The following is a 22150-nucleotide window of genomic DNA, read 5'->3' as shown; positions in this document are numbered from 1 at the left end:
GAAAGGCCGCCGTAGGCAGACCTGGCTCTCAAGAGAAGACAGGCTATGTGCACACTGCCCACAAAATGAAGTGGAATCTGAGCTGCAAACTGAGCTGCAGTTCCTAACCTCCTGCCAAATGTATTTTCATATTAGAGACAAATATTTCCCTCAGGCTACACAGATCCACAAAGAATTCAAAGAACAAACCTAATTTTGATAAACTGGGTGAAATACCACAGTGAGCCATTACAGCAGCAAGATGTGTGACCTGTTGCCGCAAGAAAAGGACAACCAGTGAAGAACAAACACCATTGTCAATACAACCCATATTTATGTTTATTTATTTTCCCTTTTGTACTATTTGCATATCGTTTGCACACTGTATATAGACATAATATGAAATTTGAAATGTCTTTATTATTTTGGAACTTCTGTGAGTGTAATGTTTACTGTACATTTTTATTGTTTATTTCACTTTAGTTTATTATCTACTTCACTTGCTTTGGCAATGTTAACGTGTGTTTCCCATGCCAATAAAGCCCTTGAATTGAATTGAGAGAGCGAGCGAGCGAGCAAGAATAAATACACTTAGCTGACCCAGCAACTCACCTACCTAAATAATCCGCTCCTGCCTTTTCTCCCTCCTCCTTTGGCCTAACACTCTGCTCTCTTGTCCCTTTGTAAACATGGCTATTGACTCATAATCCATGTAATAGCGGAATGCTTAAAAAACACAAAGCTAAGACCATAATCATATACATTCAAACTTCAAGCACAATATCAAAACCAATTAGTATTTTAGCCGGGGGGCTGTGAGGCGCACAGAGAGCTCTGCTTCGCCTATCACCAGGAGCTGCTGCTGAAGACTTTAATTACCAGGAGAGTGAATGAATGGCACACACACAGAGAGACAAAGAGACTAATGCCTCACATAATAAGAGAAATAACCCCAATCGAAATGGCATCTGGAAAAACTACTTTGAAAAACTATATGAAAATCCAGAATGCCAGAAATTAACAGAGACTCAGACCAAATTGGTTGATACATTTTTTTTTTTAAATGGACAAACAATCAAATAAAGACCAACAAAACCCATTAAATACCCATCACAATAACAGAGACAAAAGAGAAAATCAAACCCTTCAAGTGCGGTAAAGCCTGTGGGCCAGACAGTATCTGCAGTGCCATGCTGAAGAAAAGTAGCCCTAAACTGTAGGAAGCCATACTCTACAGTAGCTCTTCAATCTGGTGCTGAATGTAGGATACTTTCCAGAAATATGGAATAAAGGCATAATAACACCCATATTCAAGGCAAATATATGACCATAATAATTATCACGGTATCTGCGTGACCAGTAATTTAGGGAAGGTTTTCTGCAGCATAATAAATACGAGAATACAGACTTTCCTCAACAAAAACAGTGTTTTACAAATGTTCATATTCATCCTCTCCAGCACCAACCCAACATCAACATGTGTGAAAATTAAGGGGCGATAAGTATTTCCAATGCCATCATCAATCAATTAGTATGCGGTAGCATTAAGTCTTCCCTTCACTGGAACTAAGGGGCCTAGCCCAAACCATGAAAAACAGCCCCAGACCATATTCCTCCTCCACCAAACTTTACAGTTGGCACTATGCATTGGGGCATGTAGCGTTCTCCTGGCATCCGCCAAACCCAGATTCGTCCGTAGCGACTGCTAGATGGTGAAGGGTGATTCATCACTCCAGAGAACGCGTTTCCACTGCTCCAGAGTCCAATGGCTGCGAGCTTTACACCACTCCAGCCGACGCTTGGCATTGGGCATGGTGAACTTAGGCTTGTGTGCTTCATGAAGCTCCCGATGAACAGTTCCTGTGCGGATGTTGCTTCCAGAGGCAGTTTTGAACTCGGTAGTGTGAGTATTGCAACCGAGGACAGACGATTTTCAGCACTCTGCAGTCCTGTTCTGTGAGCTTGTGTGGCCTATGACTTCGCGGCTGAGCCGTTGTTGCTCCTCAACGTTTCCACTTCACAATAACATAACTTACAGTTGACCGGGGCAGCTCTAGCAGGGCAGAAATTTGATGAACTGACTTGTTGGAAAGGCGGCATCCTATGACAGTGCAACGTTGAAAGTCACTGAGCTCTTCAGTAAGACCATTCTACTGTCAATGTTTGTCTATGGAGATTGCATGGCTGTGTGCTCAATTTTATACACCTGTCAGCAACGAGTGTGGCTGAAAAAGCCGAATCCACTAATTTGAAGGGGTGTCCACTTTTGTATGTATATAGTGTATATTTTTTTCCATGAGCATTATATTTACTATTCTAATTGTTATCACTGTTGTTTTCATATTTTTTATGTGTATCACTTTACTTTGGCGACATTGACCTTGTCCTTCATGTCAATAAAGCATATTGAATATGAATTGAGTTTAATATTAATTGAATATGAGAGAGAGAGAGGAAACAGGCAGAGAGAGGAAACAGGCCCTGGAGCAGGTCCACGCAGACATAACAATGATTCTTTGTACGGACATGTACCCTTATGCTAACCACACTCTTTCCAATGGAAACCAGGCCTAGGGGCCTCTTTCATTAGGGGAGGAAGTGAGGGGCCCCCAATGCCACCCTAGCACCGCCACCATCATTCACTCAGTAACTTACATACTCCACATCCCTCACTAACTCACTACCTCTTTCATTCTCTCCTCTCTATCCCTTTTCTAACAGCCGACACCACAATTATTTTTCTACCTAATCCTCTCGCTTCCCCTATCCTTCTTCTTAGACCATTGGTGAAGGGTTTGAGTTTTTCAGAGAGAGTTAAGTTAAGGCAGGCCTGGAAGTTAGAGGCTGCATTAACAGGCTAGGGGATATGGTCAATTTATTTAAGGCTTGGTAATAATGAATGTCTTAAATGTAGCTCATTAAAACACAGAGTGATAGAGGGACCATGAGAGAAAAGGGGAAAATTAGTACAATAGAAACAGACAGTTAGTGGGAGAAATATGTGCATACAACGAAAGGGAAAAGGGGGGGGGGGTGAATAGAGCAAAATATGAAAAGAGAAATGAAGAAAGATGACAAGGATAAGACTCATTAAAACACAGTGCTGATTAGAACAGAGCAGTTGAATGTTTGGGTTTTGGTCTCGGTCTGAATTCAGAGGACAGTTGAAATATTCACACAATTAGCTGTGCATAGAGAATGAAAGAAGAGCACGGAGGGAGAGAGAAGATAACTGAATACCTAATGGTATGGTAAGGAGAGAATGAAGTGAAGCAGAGAGCAGCATACCGGCTGTTGTAAGGTTGTGAGAGGAATGATCTGGACTCTAATCATCACAATAACGTTGTTTCCCATAAACAGATTGTTGTTAAATTACTTAATCGCCCAGTTCATTAGGCAGCAATTTACCCACAACAGACCCTGCTTTCAATTAGGACACTGAGAGGCTGGGTTAGAGGAAGCCCTGCTGAAGGATTGGCCTGATTGGCCACACCATGCCCAATGTAGGGCAAAGCCAAAGCATGGGCCAGCTCATTAATAAGGCCAAGGCAATTCACTAATTGGCATTGTTTATGGATAGCTGTGGATATTTCTTGACAATGTCTGCCTTAACATGGGTCATCTCATTCATGGGAACTGGCCACTAATAGGCGAGCTAAGCAGTCCTCTATCGGGGCTGGCCTATAGAGGAAGCGAATGCTAAACTACAGGACTGTTTAGCTAGCACAGACTGGAATATGTTCCGGGATTCATCTGATGGCATTGAGGAGTTAATCACATCAATCACCGGCTTCATAAATCCCAGTTTTCTTGAAAACACTAAAGTCAGAAGTCTGAGATTTGAGTTCCCAGTTCCCAGTTGTTTTGAACACGGCATTAATGCCCAGAGGGAGACAGCAGTGTATTATTCCCTTTGAGTCAGGAACCAAAATTCCTCCGTAGGTGTTCGATTTCACTTACCGGCATGTCAACTGAGCCAGGATCACAGTCAAACGGATTGGGACGTAGGTCCCAAAGTGCTTTTCCAAGCGTTGGAGGTGAGCAGTCATCACTGTGTGGGACACTTACTGATGCACAGCTGAGGGAAGGGGGCATGGTTCGCTTTTGAAAGACTCTCTCCAAAAATAATTATCTCCTCTGAATCAACTGATTTGGTCACAATGCTTTTGTATTTCCACTGCATGCTTGGGTTCAGTTCGTTCAGTTTCCAAAATATGCAAGGAGACATTTTCTTTTCATTACACAGAAACTCAACCAAGTCTGTTTTTTTTTACATCCATTGTGAATGACAACAGTTTCTCTCTCAATGCGAAAAATCTTTCCAATACTCCCCCTCGATAACCACCAGGCCTCGGTGTGAAAAAGAACATTGTCATGCTCTGATCCCATATCTACACATAGTTTTGCGAACAGTGGATGTGGTTTGATGTAATTTACAATCGAAGTTACCTGCTGCAGTATATTTCTGATTTCTGCGCTCAGCTCTTTTGCCGCCAGTTGCTCTCGGTGTATCATACAATGCGTCCATATGGCAGAGGGAGACCCATTCCTAACTAGAGTGCAGAGGCCTGCCCCATCTATGCAAAAGCCCACCATTTGATCCCATGGAATCTGTTCTTCATCAATATAGCCATGCAGCACACTGAACATCCCCTGTGCCATTTCATGTTCGGGAATCGTGAGACAGAATAATATGTACTCGTGAATAGCATCCCCTGACATGTAAAGTGAATAAAAGTCAATACATGGACATCTCAGCCCTCACAGCTAACGTCCATAAACTGGGGAGTTTGAGTCGTTCAGTCAGAGTTTTCTCTTGATTGCTAGCAATAGCATGAATTCTTCATTTAACAGTGTTATCTGACAAAGCTATTGATGTGAGTTTGTGCGTCTTTCTCCCCACACATTGTTTTCACCATATCAGTTGCATTCAGTAATATCAAAGTCTCTGCAATAGTGTGCGGTTTCATAGTGTAGCAGGCCTAGCCATTCACCGTGGGAATGACTCAAGTGCAACGGTCAAGTGAGGCTTTTCCCATAATTTAAGGGCGCTCTCTAGTTGAATTCTATCTTTTAGATTTGAATAATCTTCTATTTTAGATTGTTAAGGATAACCACATTACAATGATTGAGATACAACGACGATATTATAATGTATATATTTTTTGTATATATTTATTTTCTCCAGGATTTTGAAAATTTTCCCAGGACCCCATTTTCACGACCCCTAGTTTGGGAACCACTGTCCATTAGGGAGGAGGTGACATGACAACAAATTCTCCCTCAACCTGATTAAGACAAAAGGAGCTGATCATGGACTACAGGAATCGGAGGGCAAAGCACGCCCCCATCCACATCGAGGGGGCTGTAGTGGAGCAGGTCGAGAGCTTCAAGCTCCTCTGTGTCCACATCACATATGGTCCACACCAGTGGGGGCTCCTCCGAGGAAGACCATCCTCAGTGAATTTCATAAAAATTATCCTTTTTAGATAAAACGATACTAAATATGTTCACATGTCCTTTTCAGATAAAACTATTCTAAATAGTTTCACGTCACCAAATAATTTATAAAAACACATTGTTTTGAAATGAAGGTCTACAGTAGCCTCCGCAGCACTCTAACGTAGCGCGATTGTATAGCCAGAGGACAGCTAGCTTCAAAACATTGACTTCAAAACAAAACCTAGGAGGCTCATGGTTCTCACCCTCTTCCATGGACTTACACAGTAATTATGACAACTTCTGGAGGACGTCCTCCAACTTATCAGTGCTCTTGCAGCATGAACTTACATGTTGTCCACCCAATCAAAGGATCAGAGAATGAATCTAGTACTGAAAGCATAAGCTACAGCTAGCTAGCACTACAGTGCATAAAATGTGTTGAGTAGTTGACTCAAAGAAAAATAATCGTTGAACCATTTTGAACAAATGAATATCTTCCAAAAGTAAGGAGCAGAAAAAGAGAGAGAGAGATATTTCTTAGCATATTTGTTTTCACTTTCACTTACTTAGCTAGTGACGAATTCAGCTAGCTAGTTTAGCCTACTCAAACACCCAGCTCAAACAGAGGGATGCTATGTTAGCTAGCTGGCTATGGCTATCCAACATTGGAACTCTTCAGAGTCAAGGTAAGCTTTTGGTTTTATTAATTTATTGCTGGGGCTGCCGGTGTAACTGCTAAACTGATTGCTGCTGACTACACTGTAGCGGGTTTACTAATGCATTAGTTCAAGCAACTATGCTGACTATGACATGACAACAATGTAGACTGTGTGTAGAGGTTAGTGGCCATGATATGAAGGTTTGGCTTGGAAAGGTTTGTTCGCCTGGTCACAGACAGCTGTTGTGTTGTGCACTGAAGTCCACAAGCGAAGGGAAAAGGTGAGAGGAGGAGAGCGCATAGATAGATGCAAGAAGAAATTATAAATACAAGCTGTTTTTATGTGTCTGGCATAAAAGTGCCGTTTGCTTGTGATCAGGGGTGTATTCATTGCAGTGATTCTGTTGAAAAAAATGTCTTAAATGGAGGCAAACGGAACGGGTATAAATGAATTTATCCAATAGAAACTCTTGTTTGCAACTGTTGGACTAATGATTACACCCTAGATCAGCTAGACACAGGCAAGAGTGTGCAAGGCGGTATTTAATGTGTCACTGTCTGATTACTCAAAATTCTCTAGACCTGTACACCTACATTATAAACTTTTATTCATAAGCTAGGTTGTAGCAACCTCATGATGGGTACAGAATTTTTTTTTGTATCATGTAGTAAGCCTAAACCTATCGATGTTACATTGAGCTGAGTGAATGTAATATGAATGACAGTCATCCAATATGCTGTAATAGAAATAAGGCCATGTTAATTAAAAAATAATCAAAACGGTACAGACTGCCACTGGTCCAAACACACCAACACTAGGCTTGGGTGGTATCCAGATTTTCAAATCATCATACCGTTCTTCTCTCATTATGGGATTTACGGTATTACCGGCATAGCACACAGGGGCGCGCGAAAAACGCAAGACAATCCCATTGGCCTTCTATAACCAGAACGCTAACAACATTTGCACAAACTAATAGCAAAATCACATAGATGCTGTTAGCTAAATGCTAACGAGCGAAACTAACAAACTAATTGCAAAGACTCATACATACAAGCATAGCTACAGTAGTAGCTACCGAATGTCATTTTCGGAGAGTGTGGACATTTACAATCGAAAGTGAAAGACAGAAATTGTGCAAGTGAACAAAGTTGTGATGCATGCTTTTCTGAAGGAAGAGCAGCATGTGTACGTGGAGGACCGGGTAGAAGAACTGAGGAGAGAACAAACGCTAACAGAGAAATAATGGCAACTGTAGAGATATCTCACCCAGAGCTCTTTCACTTCTGGCAGAATGCCGTTATAAGATATATGATGGCAAACATTCAGTAGTGAATTGCATACAAGTGTAACTTCATCACCTCATGTGCGCAGCACAACAGAGACTCGCCGATAGATATCAAACTTTATGGACTCACAAGCTCCCACTTTCTCCCGTTGTGCTATTTACAAACAAACGCGTGACTGGCTCAACTGTTCTGGGGAACTACGGTAAACGTCATAATGTAAAATAATGTGACAGGTGAAATGAAGAACGCAATCTGCTTGATCTTCTAGCGCTTTTTTGACTCATAACATATGCTGCTGCTACTGTTTATTATCTGTCACTTTAGTCCTAGTTATATGTACATATCTACCTCAATTACCTTGTACCCCTGCACATCTACTCGTTACTAGTACCCAGTGTATATAGGAAAGTTATCGTTACTCATTGTGTATTTATTATTACCACATTTTTTACTTTTCTATTATTTCTCAATTTTCTTTCTCTCTGCATTGTTGGGAAGGGACCATAAGTAACCATTTCACTGTTAGTCTACACTTGTTGTTTACGAAGCACGTGGCGAATAAAATGTAATTTGATTTTATTAGCCAGGTTATTGTCACGGCCAGGCAAAGGGTGAGGGTCCTCACTATATGACCAGTCACCCCTAGTCCACATATTATGGGGATTTGTAGCTTTATTTGTTTTTATATTATCCTTTTTGGGGTTTTTACTCTCCTGCTGTAAAGTGTCCTTGAGTTTCTTGAAAGGCGCTTTAAATCCCATGTATTATTATACCAAGTACAGGTTAAATAGGTAACCATTTTGCATTTCCAAAACCGTGTTACCTGCCTTGACATATTGTATCTTATCATCACCAACAAGCTGGTCAAATCAAAGATGAAACATTTGATACAGTTTTTTTTTACATGGTGTATCTCAGTGCATTGATCTACAAGAAACCTCAGTAAGAAAACATGAAACAAGGGCATTCGATCAACTGACTGTCATTGCGTTCACCACTGACGCACGTTGGCTAGGCTATTCATCGCAGCCATAGCGGAGGACGCGTTATGCATCGCGTCTGGGGATATGATAGCAATACACCTCGTGAGACCAGCCAACCTGTGGATTCTGTCCGAGTAGCCTATTCAAAAAGATACATACAGACAAAATCCACCTTTTGAAATATTTTGTCGAAAACCGGAGAGAAAAATGGACATGAGAGGAACAAACCTCCATACAGAACTTATCTCATTATTATTTCGAACAGACAGCATTTAGGAGAGACCTTGACCTTCTCTATAGCTTCTAGAGAGGGACAGCTTCACATCAAGTAAAAAGAGATTCAATGAAGTCATAAAGCTCTGCACAAGCTCTACGCAAACGACATACGTTCCTTTTAACTCGGAGGTCCCAAGTTTCGACGCGACATGAACGCGTCATAAAGCAACGATGATATATATATATAATATGAATCAATAATACATTGATTCAATGCTCATCTTGTAGTCTAATTATTGAAGGTATATTATTGAAGGGAATACATGACCCAAAACTGCACATCCACCATCGTAGTGGCAGTGGTACACCCACCCTCGACCCTGGGTACCTCTGCCTGAATCAATCAGAGAGGCGCCACGGAACCAGTTCCAAAGTTATCCCATCCAAGATCCTAATTGCTTTCCATACCTTTAGAAACGAATACATCAATGCGCTTACATTAACACTGTTAATGCACCATATTGCGTTCACATACCTGCACACATAGCAATAGAATATCACAGCTAAAAAGAGAGAAACTCAAATAATTTACCTTCCACTGCGTAAACCGTAGTAATCACGCATAAAACCGCTAACAAATCCGCTGGCATGGCAAAGGTGGTCTGCCTTTCCTCTCCCCTTTAAAAAGGTGTAAACACAAATCCTTTAGCTGCCACAGAATAGTATTCCAGCAGTGCGTATGTTGAATCACATTTCAAACCGTACTGTACGCAGTGTATGAAAACCTACTAGGTTACTTGGAGGATGAGGCATGTAGGGGATAAGTGAAGCGGGATGAGAGATAGACCTTGGCCCCCGTTCCCTCAACAGCACTTCTCACACCCCTTTAACACCTCGTGACCAATCACGAAAAGAAGATAGCGCATCTCAAACCAATCGCTACAGAGCACCCGCTCAGATTCCTACTAACATTTTTAAACTACTGAAAAGTCCCCTGCTTTGCCATCCAATCATACTGCAGGGAAAGAGCAACGACTAGTGGTCCAGATAAAGCACTGCATGCACAGCTTCACCTAATAGGTGTTTCTCATCAGATAAATTTCACTACGGCGATAATGTGATTGCATTTTACCATTGATTTATCATGCTATTCCATAAATCTAAGCAGTCCATGGTGTTTTATGGCTATACATAGTCACGAAAGCTATTTCCATAGCCCATGGTGATATACTGAATTGTCACCTGTAAAATCTCTATTTGATGGGAATTAAACCCATCACATGCAGGACAACGACAGAATCAAAAAACGTATATCTGCCATCATTTAGGATCGACCACCTAGTTTATTAAGTAGGCTCGTAGATTTATGAATGGTTTATGTTCTGCAGGAGCATATGGCAGATTTAAGAGTCTATTCTAACAACAGACCATTACCGTGTCATCATGGCACGGCATAACAACTTTTAACATGTGCATTGAAGTGACACACTGTAAGCCTATGAAATGGTTTGGATTGATGTCCTCTATACTAACACCTTGAAAGTAGTTTGTTGTGAATATGAATATTCATTGTCTTGCACTTCATTCACTGTACTTGGTGCTGTGTTCTAGAATCAAATCAAATGAATATGGTAATATGTAGTTAATTTCAGATCGTCATTTGGGTAGTATGAAGAAATTGTGTCTAAATGGATAGGCTACTAGTGTTAAATTTATGTTTACATAATGTGTATTCACTACTTAATATTATTTAACCAGGCAAGCCAGTTAAGAACAAATTCTAATTTACAATGACGGCCTATCGGGGAACTGCCTTGTTCAGGGGAAGAACAACAGATTTCTCAGCTCGGGGAATCGATCCAGCAACCTTTCACTTACTGTCCCAACGCTCTAACCACTAGGCTACCTGCCACCCCATATTAATTTGTGGCTCCATTTAGTTCCCATGTACATCTTATGTACAAAATGGTATCTCCCATTACATAGAATATACAATAACTTTGCTATCCTCACTTATGAAATACTGATATTACTGTCTGCCTAAATGAGGGTGGAGAAGTCAACAGCCTGAGACTCAACAGCCCAGGCAGGCCCCAGACAGACAGGACACACAATAATGTAGGCAGGGTGTGTGCCAACTCTGCCCACTCACACCCAACTAGGTAGCGAAACCCTCCCCCTCCACACACACACACAAACACACACACACGGTGCTGTTATATTAGTTTGCCCACTTGTCTTCATTAGCACTCCTCACACATACTCCCATTACATTTATACCTTAATTGGCAGACAGATCTGCAGCTATTACATGTACGTGTATATATTTGCAGACTGCCTGCACCAACCCACCCCCATGCCTCCCTGCCTCCCCCTAGTGAGGCGCCTGCTCCAACAGATGGCAGACTCACAGCTCCTCCTCCCCTCCCTAGGGAAGCGTGGCGGACACAGGGCCTGCTGACGGAGCCTGATACGCTCTTATCAATACAGCAGCTCCGCTCACTTGCTCTACTTCCAATTACAGCCCTGTGCCGACTCTCTGGAGCTGGCTGAACTGCCGCGCAGACATCTTTGGATGGCAGAAATGAAAAAGAATTATACGCCCAGTCCTACACAAAGCTACATGTAAATACACAGGGATGCACCCCCTAAACAGAAATACACACACATGTACATACCACACCCCTGTGCACACACACACACGATATAACTATCAGCCCAACATTTACACTTTAGTCATTTAGCAGACGCTCTTATCCAAGTTTCAGTTTGTGCATTCATCTTAAGATAATTAGGTGGGACAACCACATATCTCAGTATAGTAAGTACATTTTATCAGCAAAGTCAGTGCAAGTGGGGGGGAGGGGGGGTCAAGTGTTAGTGTAATTTCACAAAAGGCAATTTATGAGGGGGTCCGAGGGGTGCCGTGGGATTATTTAAGATACTCTTTGAAGAGGTAGGGTTTCAAATGTTTTCAGAAGATGGGCAGGGACTCAGCTGTCCTAGCTTCAGGGGGAAGCTAGTTACATCATTGGGGTGCCAGGACAGAGAAGAGCTTTGACTGGGCTGAGCGGGAGCTAACCAATGTGGCTAACCAAGGGTAAAGGAGGCACAGGGACAGAAGCTCTGTACAGTGCTTTCAGAAAGTATTCATTCCCCATGACTTATTCCACATTTTGTTGTGTTACAGCCTGAATTTAAAATAGATTAAATGTATTTATTTTTCTCACCAATCTACAGACAATACCCCATAATGATCAAAGAAAACATGTTTGTAGACATTTTTGCAAATGTAATGAAATTTAGAGAAATATATAATTTACATAAGTATTCACAACCCTAAGTCAATAGATGTTATAATCACCGTTGGCAGCGATTACAGCTATGAGTCTCTAATATTTACCCATTATTCTTTCATATTGGTTGTTGATCATTGCTAGACAACCATTTTCAAGTCTTGCCATAAATTTCAAGCAGATTTAAGTCAAAACACACAAGAAAATTCACTGTCTTCTTGGTAAGCAACCCCAGTGTAGATTTGGCCTTGTTTTAGGTTATTGTCTTGCTAAAATGTGAATTCACACACACACACACACACACACACACACACACACACACACACACACACACACACACACACACACACACACACACACACACACACACACACACACACACACATTACCAGTCAAAAGTTTTAGAACACCTACTCATTCAAGGGTTTTTCTTTATTTTTACTATTTCCTCATTGTAGAATAATAGTGAAAACATCAAAACTATAAAATAACACATATGGAATCATGTATTAACCAAAAATGGGTTAAATCAAAATACATTTTATATTTGAGATTCTTCAAATAGCCACCCTTTGCCTTGATGACAGCTTTGCACACTCTTGGCATTCCCTCAACCAGCTTCACCTGGAATGCTTTTCCAACAGTCTTGAAGGAGTTCCCACATACAGTATGCTTAGCACTTGTTGGCTGCTTTTCCTTCACTCTGCGGTCCGATTCATCCCAAACCATCTCAATTTGGTTGAGGTCAGGGGATTGTGGAGGTCAGGTCATCTGATGCAGCACTCCATCACGCTCCTTCTTGGTAAAATAGCCCTTACACAGCCTGGAGGTGTGTTGAGTCATTGTCCTGTTGAAAAACAAATGATAGTCCCACTAAGCCCAAACCAGATGGGATGGTGTATCGCTGCAGAAGTCTGTGGTAGCCATGCTGGTTAAGTGTGCCTTGAATTCAAAATAAATCACAGACAGTGTCACCAGCAAAGCACCTCCACAGCATAACACCTCCTCCTCCATGCTTTACGGTGGGAAATACATATGCGGAGATCATCCGTTCACCCACACCGCGTCTCACAAAGATACGGCAGTTGGAACCAAAAATCTCATGTTTCTTGGCCCAAGCAAGTCTCTTCTTCTAATTGGTGTCCTTTAGTAGTGGTTTCTTTACAACAATTCGACCATGAAGGCCTGATTCACACATCCCCTTTGAACAGTTGATGTTGAGATGTGTCTGTTGAACTCTTTGAAGCATTTATTTGGGCTGCAATTTCTGAGGCTGGTAACTCTAATGAACTTATCCTCTGCAGCTAAGGTAACTCTGGGTCATCCATTCCTGTGGCGGTCCTCATGAAAGCCAGTTTCATCATAGCGCTTGATGGTTTTTGCGACTGCGCTTGAAGAAACTCCTCAGTAAAAGTCACATGACAGCCTGCTTGAAGTTTGCCAAAAGGCACCTAAAGACTCTCAGACTATGAGAAACAAGATTCTCTGGTCTGATGAAATTAAGATGGAACTCTTTGGCCTGAATGCCTGGCACCATCCCTACGGTGAAGCATGGTGGTGGCAGCATTATGCTCTGGGAATGTTTTTCAGCAGCAGGGACTGGGAGACTAGTCAGGATCGAGGCAAAGATGAACGGAACAAAGTACAGAGAGATCCTTGATGAAAACCTGCTCCAGAGCGCTCAAGAACCTCAGACTAGGGCGAAGGTTCACTTTCCAACAGGACAACGACCCTAAGCACACAGCCAAGACAACGCAGGAATGGTTTCGGGACCAGTCTCTGAATGTCCTTAAGTGGCCCAGCCAGAGCCCGGACTTGAACCCAATTGAATATCTCTGGAGAGACCTGAAAATAGCTGTGCAGCATCGCTACCCATCCAACCTGCTAGAGCTTAAGAGGAGAAGAACGGGAGAAACTACCCAAATACAGGTGTGCCAAGCTTGTAGCGTCATACCCAAGAAGACTCGAGGCTGTAATCGCTGCCAAAGGTGCTTCAACGAAGTACTGAGTAAAGGGTCTGAACTTATGTAAATGTAATATTTCAGTTTTATTTGATAAATTTGCAATTTTTGCTTTGTCATTATGGGGTATTGTGTGTAGATTGATAAGGGGGGGGGGGGGGGGGGGGGGATGTAATACATTTTAGAATAAGGCTGTAACCTAACAAAATTGGGAAAAAGTCAAGGGGTCTGAATACTTTCCGAAGGCAAAGTCAAGGGGTGGGGGGGTTGGTTCTTCTATCCTTGTGGGGACCGAAAATCCCCCAAAGTCCCCACAAGGATAACAAAACAAGGAACATTCTCCCTCGTGGGAACATTTCCCACATCCCCATGAGGACAAAGGTTATTTTAAGCTCAGGTGTTAGGATTAGAATTGGGGTTAGGGTAAGGGGTTAGGGTAAGGGGTTAGTAGTTAGGTTTAGGGTTTTGGTTAGGGTTAGGGTTAGGATTCCAAAATGTGTGTGTGTGTGCACGTGTGTGTGTACAGTACACACACGCGTAAGTCACACACCAGAGAACATTATGAATGCTGGGTTATATACATTTTTGTTACTTTATTCTTTGGTAATTACATTATCCTTTGTGTTTGTAACATGAGTATACATTAATTACAGGCCATAAGCCAACTATAAGAGTATACACTGAGTGCACAAAACATTAGGAACAGCTGCTCTTTCTATGACATAGACTGACCAGGTGAATGATTTGATCCCTTATTGATGTCACCGGTTAAATCTACTTCAAATCAGTGTAGATGAAGGTGAGGAGACAGGTTAAAGGATTTTAAAGCCTTGAGACAAGGATTGTGTGTGTGCAATGCAGAGGGTGAATGGGCAAGACAAAAGATTTAAGTGCATTTGAACGGGGTATGGTAGGAGCCAGGCGCACTGGTTTGAGTATGTCAAGAGCTGCAACGTTGCTGGATTTTTCACACTCAACAGTTTCCTGTGTATCAAGAATGATCCACCACCCAAAGGACATGTTGGAGTCAGCATGGGCCAGCATCCCTGTGGAACGCTTTCAACACCTTGTAGAGTCCATGGCTGTCGATTTGAGGATGTTCTGAGGGCAAAAGGGGTGCAACTCAATACTAGGAAGGTGTTCCTAATGTTTTGTACACTCAGTGTACATCATTATTTCTACCACTATGCATTATGCAGATGAATATTCTTTCAGTCTTTCATTTCTTGATCAGATCATCAAAGTCACTTTCAGTCTGTAGAAATAAGTATTTACTCTACTCAATGTCCTGAGCAGCAATGATCCGGGTCAGCAGAGCGTCTCCAATGATCTTGGACAGGGATGGTGTTGAAATCTATGTGTGACGTTCCTGTAGGGCTCAATGACCAGGAGCCCTGGCACACTGTTGGATTTTGCCAACAGGGGGGTCTCCTGGATATTTCTCTGTAGAAACTCTGTAAAAGTCTTTATCAAGCCAGGGACACTGAGTTGATAGTACTGGCTCAGCACATCGTGGCCAAAAGTTTTGAGAATGACAGACATATTCATTTCCACAAAGTTTGCTGCTTCAGTGTCTTTAGATATTTTTTGTCAGATGTTACTATGGAATACTGAAGTATAATTACAAGCATTTCATAAGAGTCAAAGGCTTTTATTGACAATTACATGAAGTTGATGCAAAGAGTCAATATTTGCAGTCAACATTTGCAGTGTTGACCCTTCTTTTTCAAGACCTCTGCAATCCACCCTGGCATGCTGTCAATTAACTTCTGGGCCACATCCTGACTGATGGCTGCCTATTCTTGCGTAATCAATGCTTGGAGTTGTCAGAATTTGTGGGTTTTCGTTTGACCACCCGCCTCTTGAGGATTGACCACAAGTTCTCAATGGGATTAAGGTCTGGGGAGTTTCCTGGCCATGGACCCAAAATATCGATGTTTTGTTCCCCGAGCCACTTAGTTATCACTTTTGCCTTATGGCAAGGTGCTCCATCATGCTGGAAAAGGCATTGTTCGTCACCAAACTGTTCCTGGATGGTTGGGTGAAGTTGCTCTCGGAGGATGTGTTGGTACCATTCTTTATTCATGGCTATGTTCTTAGGCAAAATTGTGAGTGAGCCAACTCCCTTGGCTGAGAAGCAACCCCACACATGAATGGTCTCAGGATGCTTTACTGCTGGCATGACACAGGACTGATGGTAGTGCTCACCTTGTCTTCTCTGGCCAAGCTTTTTTCCAGATGCCCCAAACAACCGGAAAGGGGATTCATCAGAGAAAATGACTTTACCCCAGTCCTCAGCAGTCCAATCCCTGTCCCTTTTGCAGAATATCAGTCTGTCCCTGATGTTTTTCCTGGAGAGAAGTGGCTTCTTTGCTGCCCTTCTTGACACCAGCCCATCCTCCAAAAGTCTTCACCTCACTGTGCGTGCAGATGCACTCACACCTGCCTGCTGCCATTCCTGAGCAAGCTCTGTACTGGTGGTGCCCCCATCCCGCAGCTGAATCAACTTTAGGAGACGGTCCTGGCGCTTGCTGGACTTTCTTGGGCGCCCTGAAGCCTTCTTCACAACAATTGAACCGCTCTCCTTGAAGTTCTTGATGATCCGATAAATGGTTGATTTAGGTGCAATCTTACTGGGAGCAATATCCTTGCCTGTGAAGCCCTTTTTGTGCAAAGTAATGATGATGGCACGTGTTACCTTGCAGGTAACCGTGGTTGACAGAGGAAGAACAATGATTCCAAGCACCACCCTCCTTTTGAAGCTTCCAGTCTGTTACTCGGACTCAGTCAGCATGACAGGATGATCTCCAGCCTTGTCCTCGTCAACACTCACACCTGTGTTAACGAGAGAATCACTGACATGATGTCAGCTGGTCCTTTTGTGGCAGAGCTGAAATGCAGTGGAAATGTTTTTTGGGATTCAGTTAACTTGCATGGCAAAGAGCGACTTTGCAATTAATTGCAATTCATCTGATCACTCTTCATAACATTCTGGAGTATATGCAAATTGCCATCACACAAACTGAGGCAGCAGACTTTGTGAAAATTCATATTTGTGTCATTCTCAAAACTTTTGGCCACGACTGTACAGGGCCTTCTGGTGAGTCAGTTAGACAAAACCTATAGATCCGCATGTGCATGTGGAAAGCTGCCCCATTCAGCCACTGTTTCACACCACACACCAGTGGTGTTCATGCTTCTCTCTACTACCAACCTCTCATAGAAGTCCTCCAGCTCATGTTTAAGCTTCCGGTCGTAACGTACCAGGAGCTCTGCCATCCTCTTCTTATCATTGGTTATACCAGGAACTTGCTTTAGGTACTCGATTTCTGAGGAGTGATCCGCTCCAAATATCCTCTGTATGGGGTCCATGGACGACCTTTGTCCTTGGATCTGGTGAGCCAAGACCTCAAAGAGCAGTGACAGCCACAATCCCCAGACCTCCCAGGCTCACCTTGGTGCTCCCTCCAAATGCAGACATCAGGTCATGGTTAAAGGCTGTTAGATGCTCAGCTGACATATTCTGCTGGATGGCTGCATATAGATGTTCCAGAGAAGCAGACAAGTTCAGAGATGTCTGGAACGATGCCATCATGGCTGGCTACATCAGACAGACAGTTAATGGTTTCTGAAGATGGACTGCAAGCTTTGTTACCCATGTTTGGGCTGTGCTGTATGTCTCACGCACTCCTCTACCTGTGTATTTAAAAACATGATGGGTTGAGTCTGAAGGACATAGTCCTGGCTTGGACAAACATCTAATAACCAAAGAGCGGAATGTAGGACACCACTTGCAAAAAACAATCATAAACATCATCCAATGAAAAAGGTTTGCAAATCTTTAGAGCAGAGGCAAACAGTACATGCATTGTTGTTGACACAGACTCAGAGCCTTGTTAATGCACTCTTTATCTAACCATTCCAAAATACAAAAATCACCATATCAAATGATGAGATATTACCGTCACCTTTAAGACTACCGCTACACCTTTTAAAGGAACTTTTCTTCCATTACTTTCCAGATTCCAGCTAACATTAATTACAATCATGATTGACACAATATCCTATGTTTGTGATTACATGTGTTACAAAAATCCATGTGTAATGTATTGACTTGTTTGAAATCAAAATACAACTAACATGGATTTCACTGACACACTTAGCTTCACTCTCCCTTTCTTTTCTGCAATTCAAAACCTTTCCATTGGTCGATCAGTTTATAAAAGTCATGTTCAGACTGCAGAAAGAAGTCTTTGCTGTCTTCAATGTCCTGAGCAGCAATGATCCAAAGCAGCAGAGCATCTCTAATGACCTTGGACTCACAGAGACTGTGTGTGAAATCTGTGTAGGGCTCAATGACCAGGAGCCCTGGCATAATGTCGGCTCCTGGCACTGGAGGTTTCTTCTGTATATTATTGCTTACTTACTCTGTATAGAGCTTGACCAGGCTGGTGAACACAGTATTGTAGGAGAGACGCAGTGCTTCTGCTGAGCCTCATGGAATGGAGCCCAAGCGGATCTTGTGGATCCTCATGTGCAGGTGGAACGCTGCCCCACACAGCCACTGCTTCATGGCCACTGACCCCATACATCTCTTGTTGGTCATCCTCTCAAAATGGTCAATCAGCTCAAACTTTGGGTACTGGTCATAGAGCTCTGTCACCTCTGCCATCTTGTCCATATCACCAGCTATCTCAGGGACCAGCTTCAGGTATTCATTGATGTGGGATCCAATTCTTGAGGAATTGCTGATTCCAAATATCATCTTTGTAGCGTTCATAGCATTCTCGTTGTCCCCCTGCCCTTTTGCCTTGTGGGCTAAGACATCAAAGAGTAGGGACAGGACTAGTGCCACAACACCCACAACCCTCAAGGCCACCTTTGTGCTCCCTCCCAATGCAGACGTCAGGTCCTGGTTGAAAACAGTTAGTTGTTCAGCAGGAAGGTGTTGCTGAATGGATGCATGCTGTTGGTCGAGAGCAGCACTTGAGTCCAAGGATAGGAAGCTGAGCAGTGTGTCATCCAGAGAGATATCAGGAACCAAGCTGCCTGCCCTGGCCACTGAGAACAGGTTCTATATTGCTGCCAAAGATGGGAGGAAAGAAGTGATGCTTCTGAGCAGCATTATTATCTATCTTACCATGACTCTCTATAACCCACTTTCTGGTGATTTCACTCTCATTACAGCATCTGTAATACAATGCTAAAACTAAATTACAATGGTTATGTATTTGAACAGCAAGCCTGTGGAGGACCTTGTCCTGTGAAAGTAAATAAATATGTGTTGCCCCTTTGAGTTCATGGTATGAGCCAAATAAAAACTAACATATTATTGAATTGTAGAGCACCATTTGAAAAAATATTATATTATGATGACCTAATAAAAAGGTTCAGTGACATTAAACAACAAAAAACAGGCCATCACTACTGCACTGACAATTATGCAGTTCAACATGTATACCTGAGACACTATGCACTAATTCAAGACAACCCACATGTATATGCGGATGTGGGCTCAAGTGAAGATAGGGTGTAGGGTGTAGGTTTATCCTTACAGGTAGAGTGGCAGGTGGCACACACAGGTTCAGCTCTAATGGACTTGTATACAGGTACTAAAGCAAAAAGTTGAATCCTTGTTACTCTCCATTATTCAGGCTGGACCTACAAAAGATATTCATTTCGTTACATGATTATTCTCTCAAAACGTCACACTATATTTTTCTATGAATTACATAGAAAAACACTTTATTGGAAAAGAAGCAGGCCTAAAAGTTTGCATAGTCCAGGATGTGTAGACTAAAGGGTAAACAGCAAAACTCCTGGGAGAAGCGGCCCAATAAAATAAGTAGCTAACCATGGGACGCCTCGGTTGTCAAGGAGTGTTGGAAACATTCCCTGGAGCCCTCACAGTGTGGTGATACTTGTGTTGCAGGCAAAGGAATGACCTTTTGCTTTGACATCTGAGATCGTCGACTCCATGATTAGGTTTTCTCTGCATGCTCGCTCTCAGACGGACCAAGATTCGATAATATTTGACATGTAATGTACTGGATTTAAGTGATTTATCCAAAGTGTTCAGATCGAGGTGTTCTTGGACGCAGCATTTCAACAAGAAAGCTACAAGAATGTAAGGATTATTTATAAACAGGCATAATTTGTCGAGAACGTTTGTGAACGATTAACAAATGGGCTGTCCCTTCCATCGTTGTCAAGGCAACCTACACTGACTGACAGACAAACCACCCGAAGACAGACAGTTGAAGGATTTGTAAAAGTTTATGGAAACTTGTTTGGTCAGCTAATGTTTGTAATTTAAGGAAAGCCTACTATTCCACAAAATAATACGCTCTGTGTATAATGGCGACTTCTACAAGCGTTGCACCTGAGGCATCTGTCAGATGTGGAGTGCGGGCAGGGAGAGAGCATTGGACTAACATTAAAGTTGGACGTGAAAAGAGAAATGGACCTGGGGTTCAGCAGTGGTCTGACGAATCTAAATATGAAGGAGAATTTGTGAATGATTTGAAGCACGGCACAGGAGTCTTCACCTGGACAAATGGAGAGGTATTGTTGTTTGAATATAATAATTTATTGACAGTCATGAAATAGCCCTGTGGGAGGGGGTCATACAATCCTGGCTGGCCAACATTAGGCTACTTTTGTTACTAGTCGCTGTTTATAGCAGGTATTGTTACATTGGCGCAAGTAGTTCAATTCTACTTTTTTTTTTAAAGACTTTCACTATTACAGGGTCCACAGCCTATGTCATCGAGTTATTTATATACTTTTATTCTGTAGTTTTATGATGGCTCATTCTACAAAGATTATCGTCATGGAAATGGGACTTATTCCTGGCCAGCAGGCTTCAAATTTGTTGGAAAGTTTTATTTGAACCGGAAGGAGGGCTATGGCATTCAGACCTTCCCTGATGGCACCACCTTTCAGGTAAGACAGGAGTATGAGTGTCACCTGATACCAATAACCTATGACATTTTCTGAACTTTTTCTGCTTGAGGAGCTGAGTAGAAATAAAATACTTAACACCTGACTTTTGATTTAACCTGACGCCTACAGGGGTTGTACCATGCAGACGAGCGCTTTGGGCCAGGTGTGGTGACATACCCAGATGGACATCAGGACGTGGGTCTGTGGCACCGGGAGAGGCTGCTGAGGCTGTGCACTGCTCTGGAGGGGGGCTTCACTCTCCAGGCCTTCCCAGAACACATGGCTCAGATCAACTGCAAGAAGGAGCCTAAGAACCAGTCCCAGAGCTCAGCCAAGGGGCCAGAGACCAAGGCCAAGCCTGGCACCAGGGGGGTTTGCATGGACCCACTTCTCTCTCCTTACCATGAGCTGCTGCAGGACGAACGCTTCATCCTGCCCCCAGACATGCACCGCTACTCCACAGACTCGGACCACCTGCCTGTGCCCTGGGGGCTGCGTAAGGAGCTGGACCTGCAATTCTTCGGCGAGCACTGTGACAACCCAGACACTAACCCTGATGTCTCAGCAGCTTTACCACTGCAGCAGCGCATGCAGGCTCACATCCATAGACACAGGTGAACGCTAACGCAGGCCAAATTTATTATACAGATGTCTGAAAGCAAATAAGCTCCTTACAGTTAGTCTTAAAACGGTTTATTTTTGTGTCCTGCTTTACCACAGTGGCCTGTCTGTTGTCACTTCATGCTGCAGGTTTGAGGTGGAGGCCCTGGACTGGGACGTGGAGGCTGTTCTGTCTGAGAACCGGCAAAGGTTTGGCCCTAAGGGATCTCTGGAGCTCAACTCAGAGGGCCTCATCCAGGAGGCCTCGCTGGGTGACCCGCAGAGTGTCTATCGCATCCTACGGGATGGTAAGATACACCCTGATGTTGGCGATGCCCGAGGACACACAGCACTCATTGCAGCTACGGTAAGGCACTGACATTGTATCACAAAGGCATGGGGAGACTCCAACAGAGATATGAATGGATAATATTGCTAGAGGTGTTGTGTGCACAGGATTTACCTTTTAAGGTTTCTTTACAGGTCAACTGCCATAATGATGTGATCCACCTGCTCCTGGACAGCGGAGCAGATGTGAACAAGCTCAACTGTGAGGGCATGTCTGCTCTGGCTGTTTGTAATGTCCTGTACTACCCAATCCAGTCACTCCATGAGACAGTTGCAGAGAAGGTCCCACAAAAGACCCACGCAAAATCACAGGTCTGTGAGGCACCAAAACATTTGACGTGCCTTTGGACAGTTCTTTGCTCAAAAATGTAATCTCTTTATTGTTTTTCTTCATTATATTTAATTGTCACTCCTATGTAAAACAGGCTGTCA

At 42.9% G+C, this 22150-nt stretch overlaps 2 protein-coding genes across 2 annotated transcripts in view; one reads left to right on the top strand and one right to left on the bottom strand.

Moving 5' to 3' along the window:
• The window catches only part of LOC120055210 (ephrin type-B receptor 1-B-like), a 229249-nt gene extending 211832 nt beyond the window's left edge, over positions 1-17417 (bottom strand). Inside the window, exons 1-2 of the mRNA XM_039003131.1 lie at positions 17280-17417; positions 17008-17218 (exon numbers count right to left, since the gene is read on the bottom strand). Of these exons, the coding sequence (XP_038859059.1) occupies positions 17008-17218; positions 17280-17417 (349 nt within the window). The remainder of the gene's footprint in view (positions 1-17007; positions 17219-17279) is intronic.
• Positions 17418-20182: 2765 nt separating this feature from the next.
• The window catches only part of ankmy1 (ankyrin repeat and MYND domain containing 1), a 9937-nt gene continuing 7969 nt past the window's right edge, over positions 20183-22150 (top strand). Inside the window, exons 1-6 of the mRNA XM_039003130.1 lie at positions 20183-20389; positions 20624-20770; positions 20900-21384; positions 21521-21737; positions 21854-22030; positions 22144-22150. The exon at positions 22144-22150 is cut by the window's right edge and continues 628 nt beyond it. Of these exons, the coding sequence (XP_038859058.1) occupies positions 20183-20389; positions 20624-20770; positions 20900-21384; positions 21521-21737; positions 21854-22030; positions 22144-22150 (1240 nt within the window). The remainder of the gene's footprint in view (positions 20390-20623; positions 20771-20899; positions 21385-21520; positions 21738-21853; positions 22031-22143) is intronic.

This window comes from Salvelinus namaycush, chromosome 10, assembly GCF_016432855.1.
Source record: "Salvelinus namaycush isolate Seneca chromosome 10, SaNama_1.0, whole genome shotgun sequence".
Classification (NCBI taxonomy): domain Eukaryota; kingdom Metazoa; phylum Chordata; class Actinopteri; order Salmoniformes; family Salmonidae; genus Salvelinus; species Salvelinus namaycush.
This window is presented reverse-complemented; position numbering and strand designations above follow the sequence as displayed.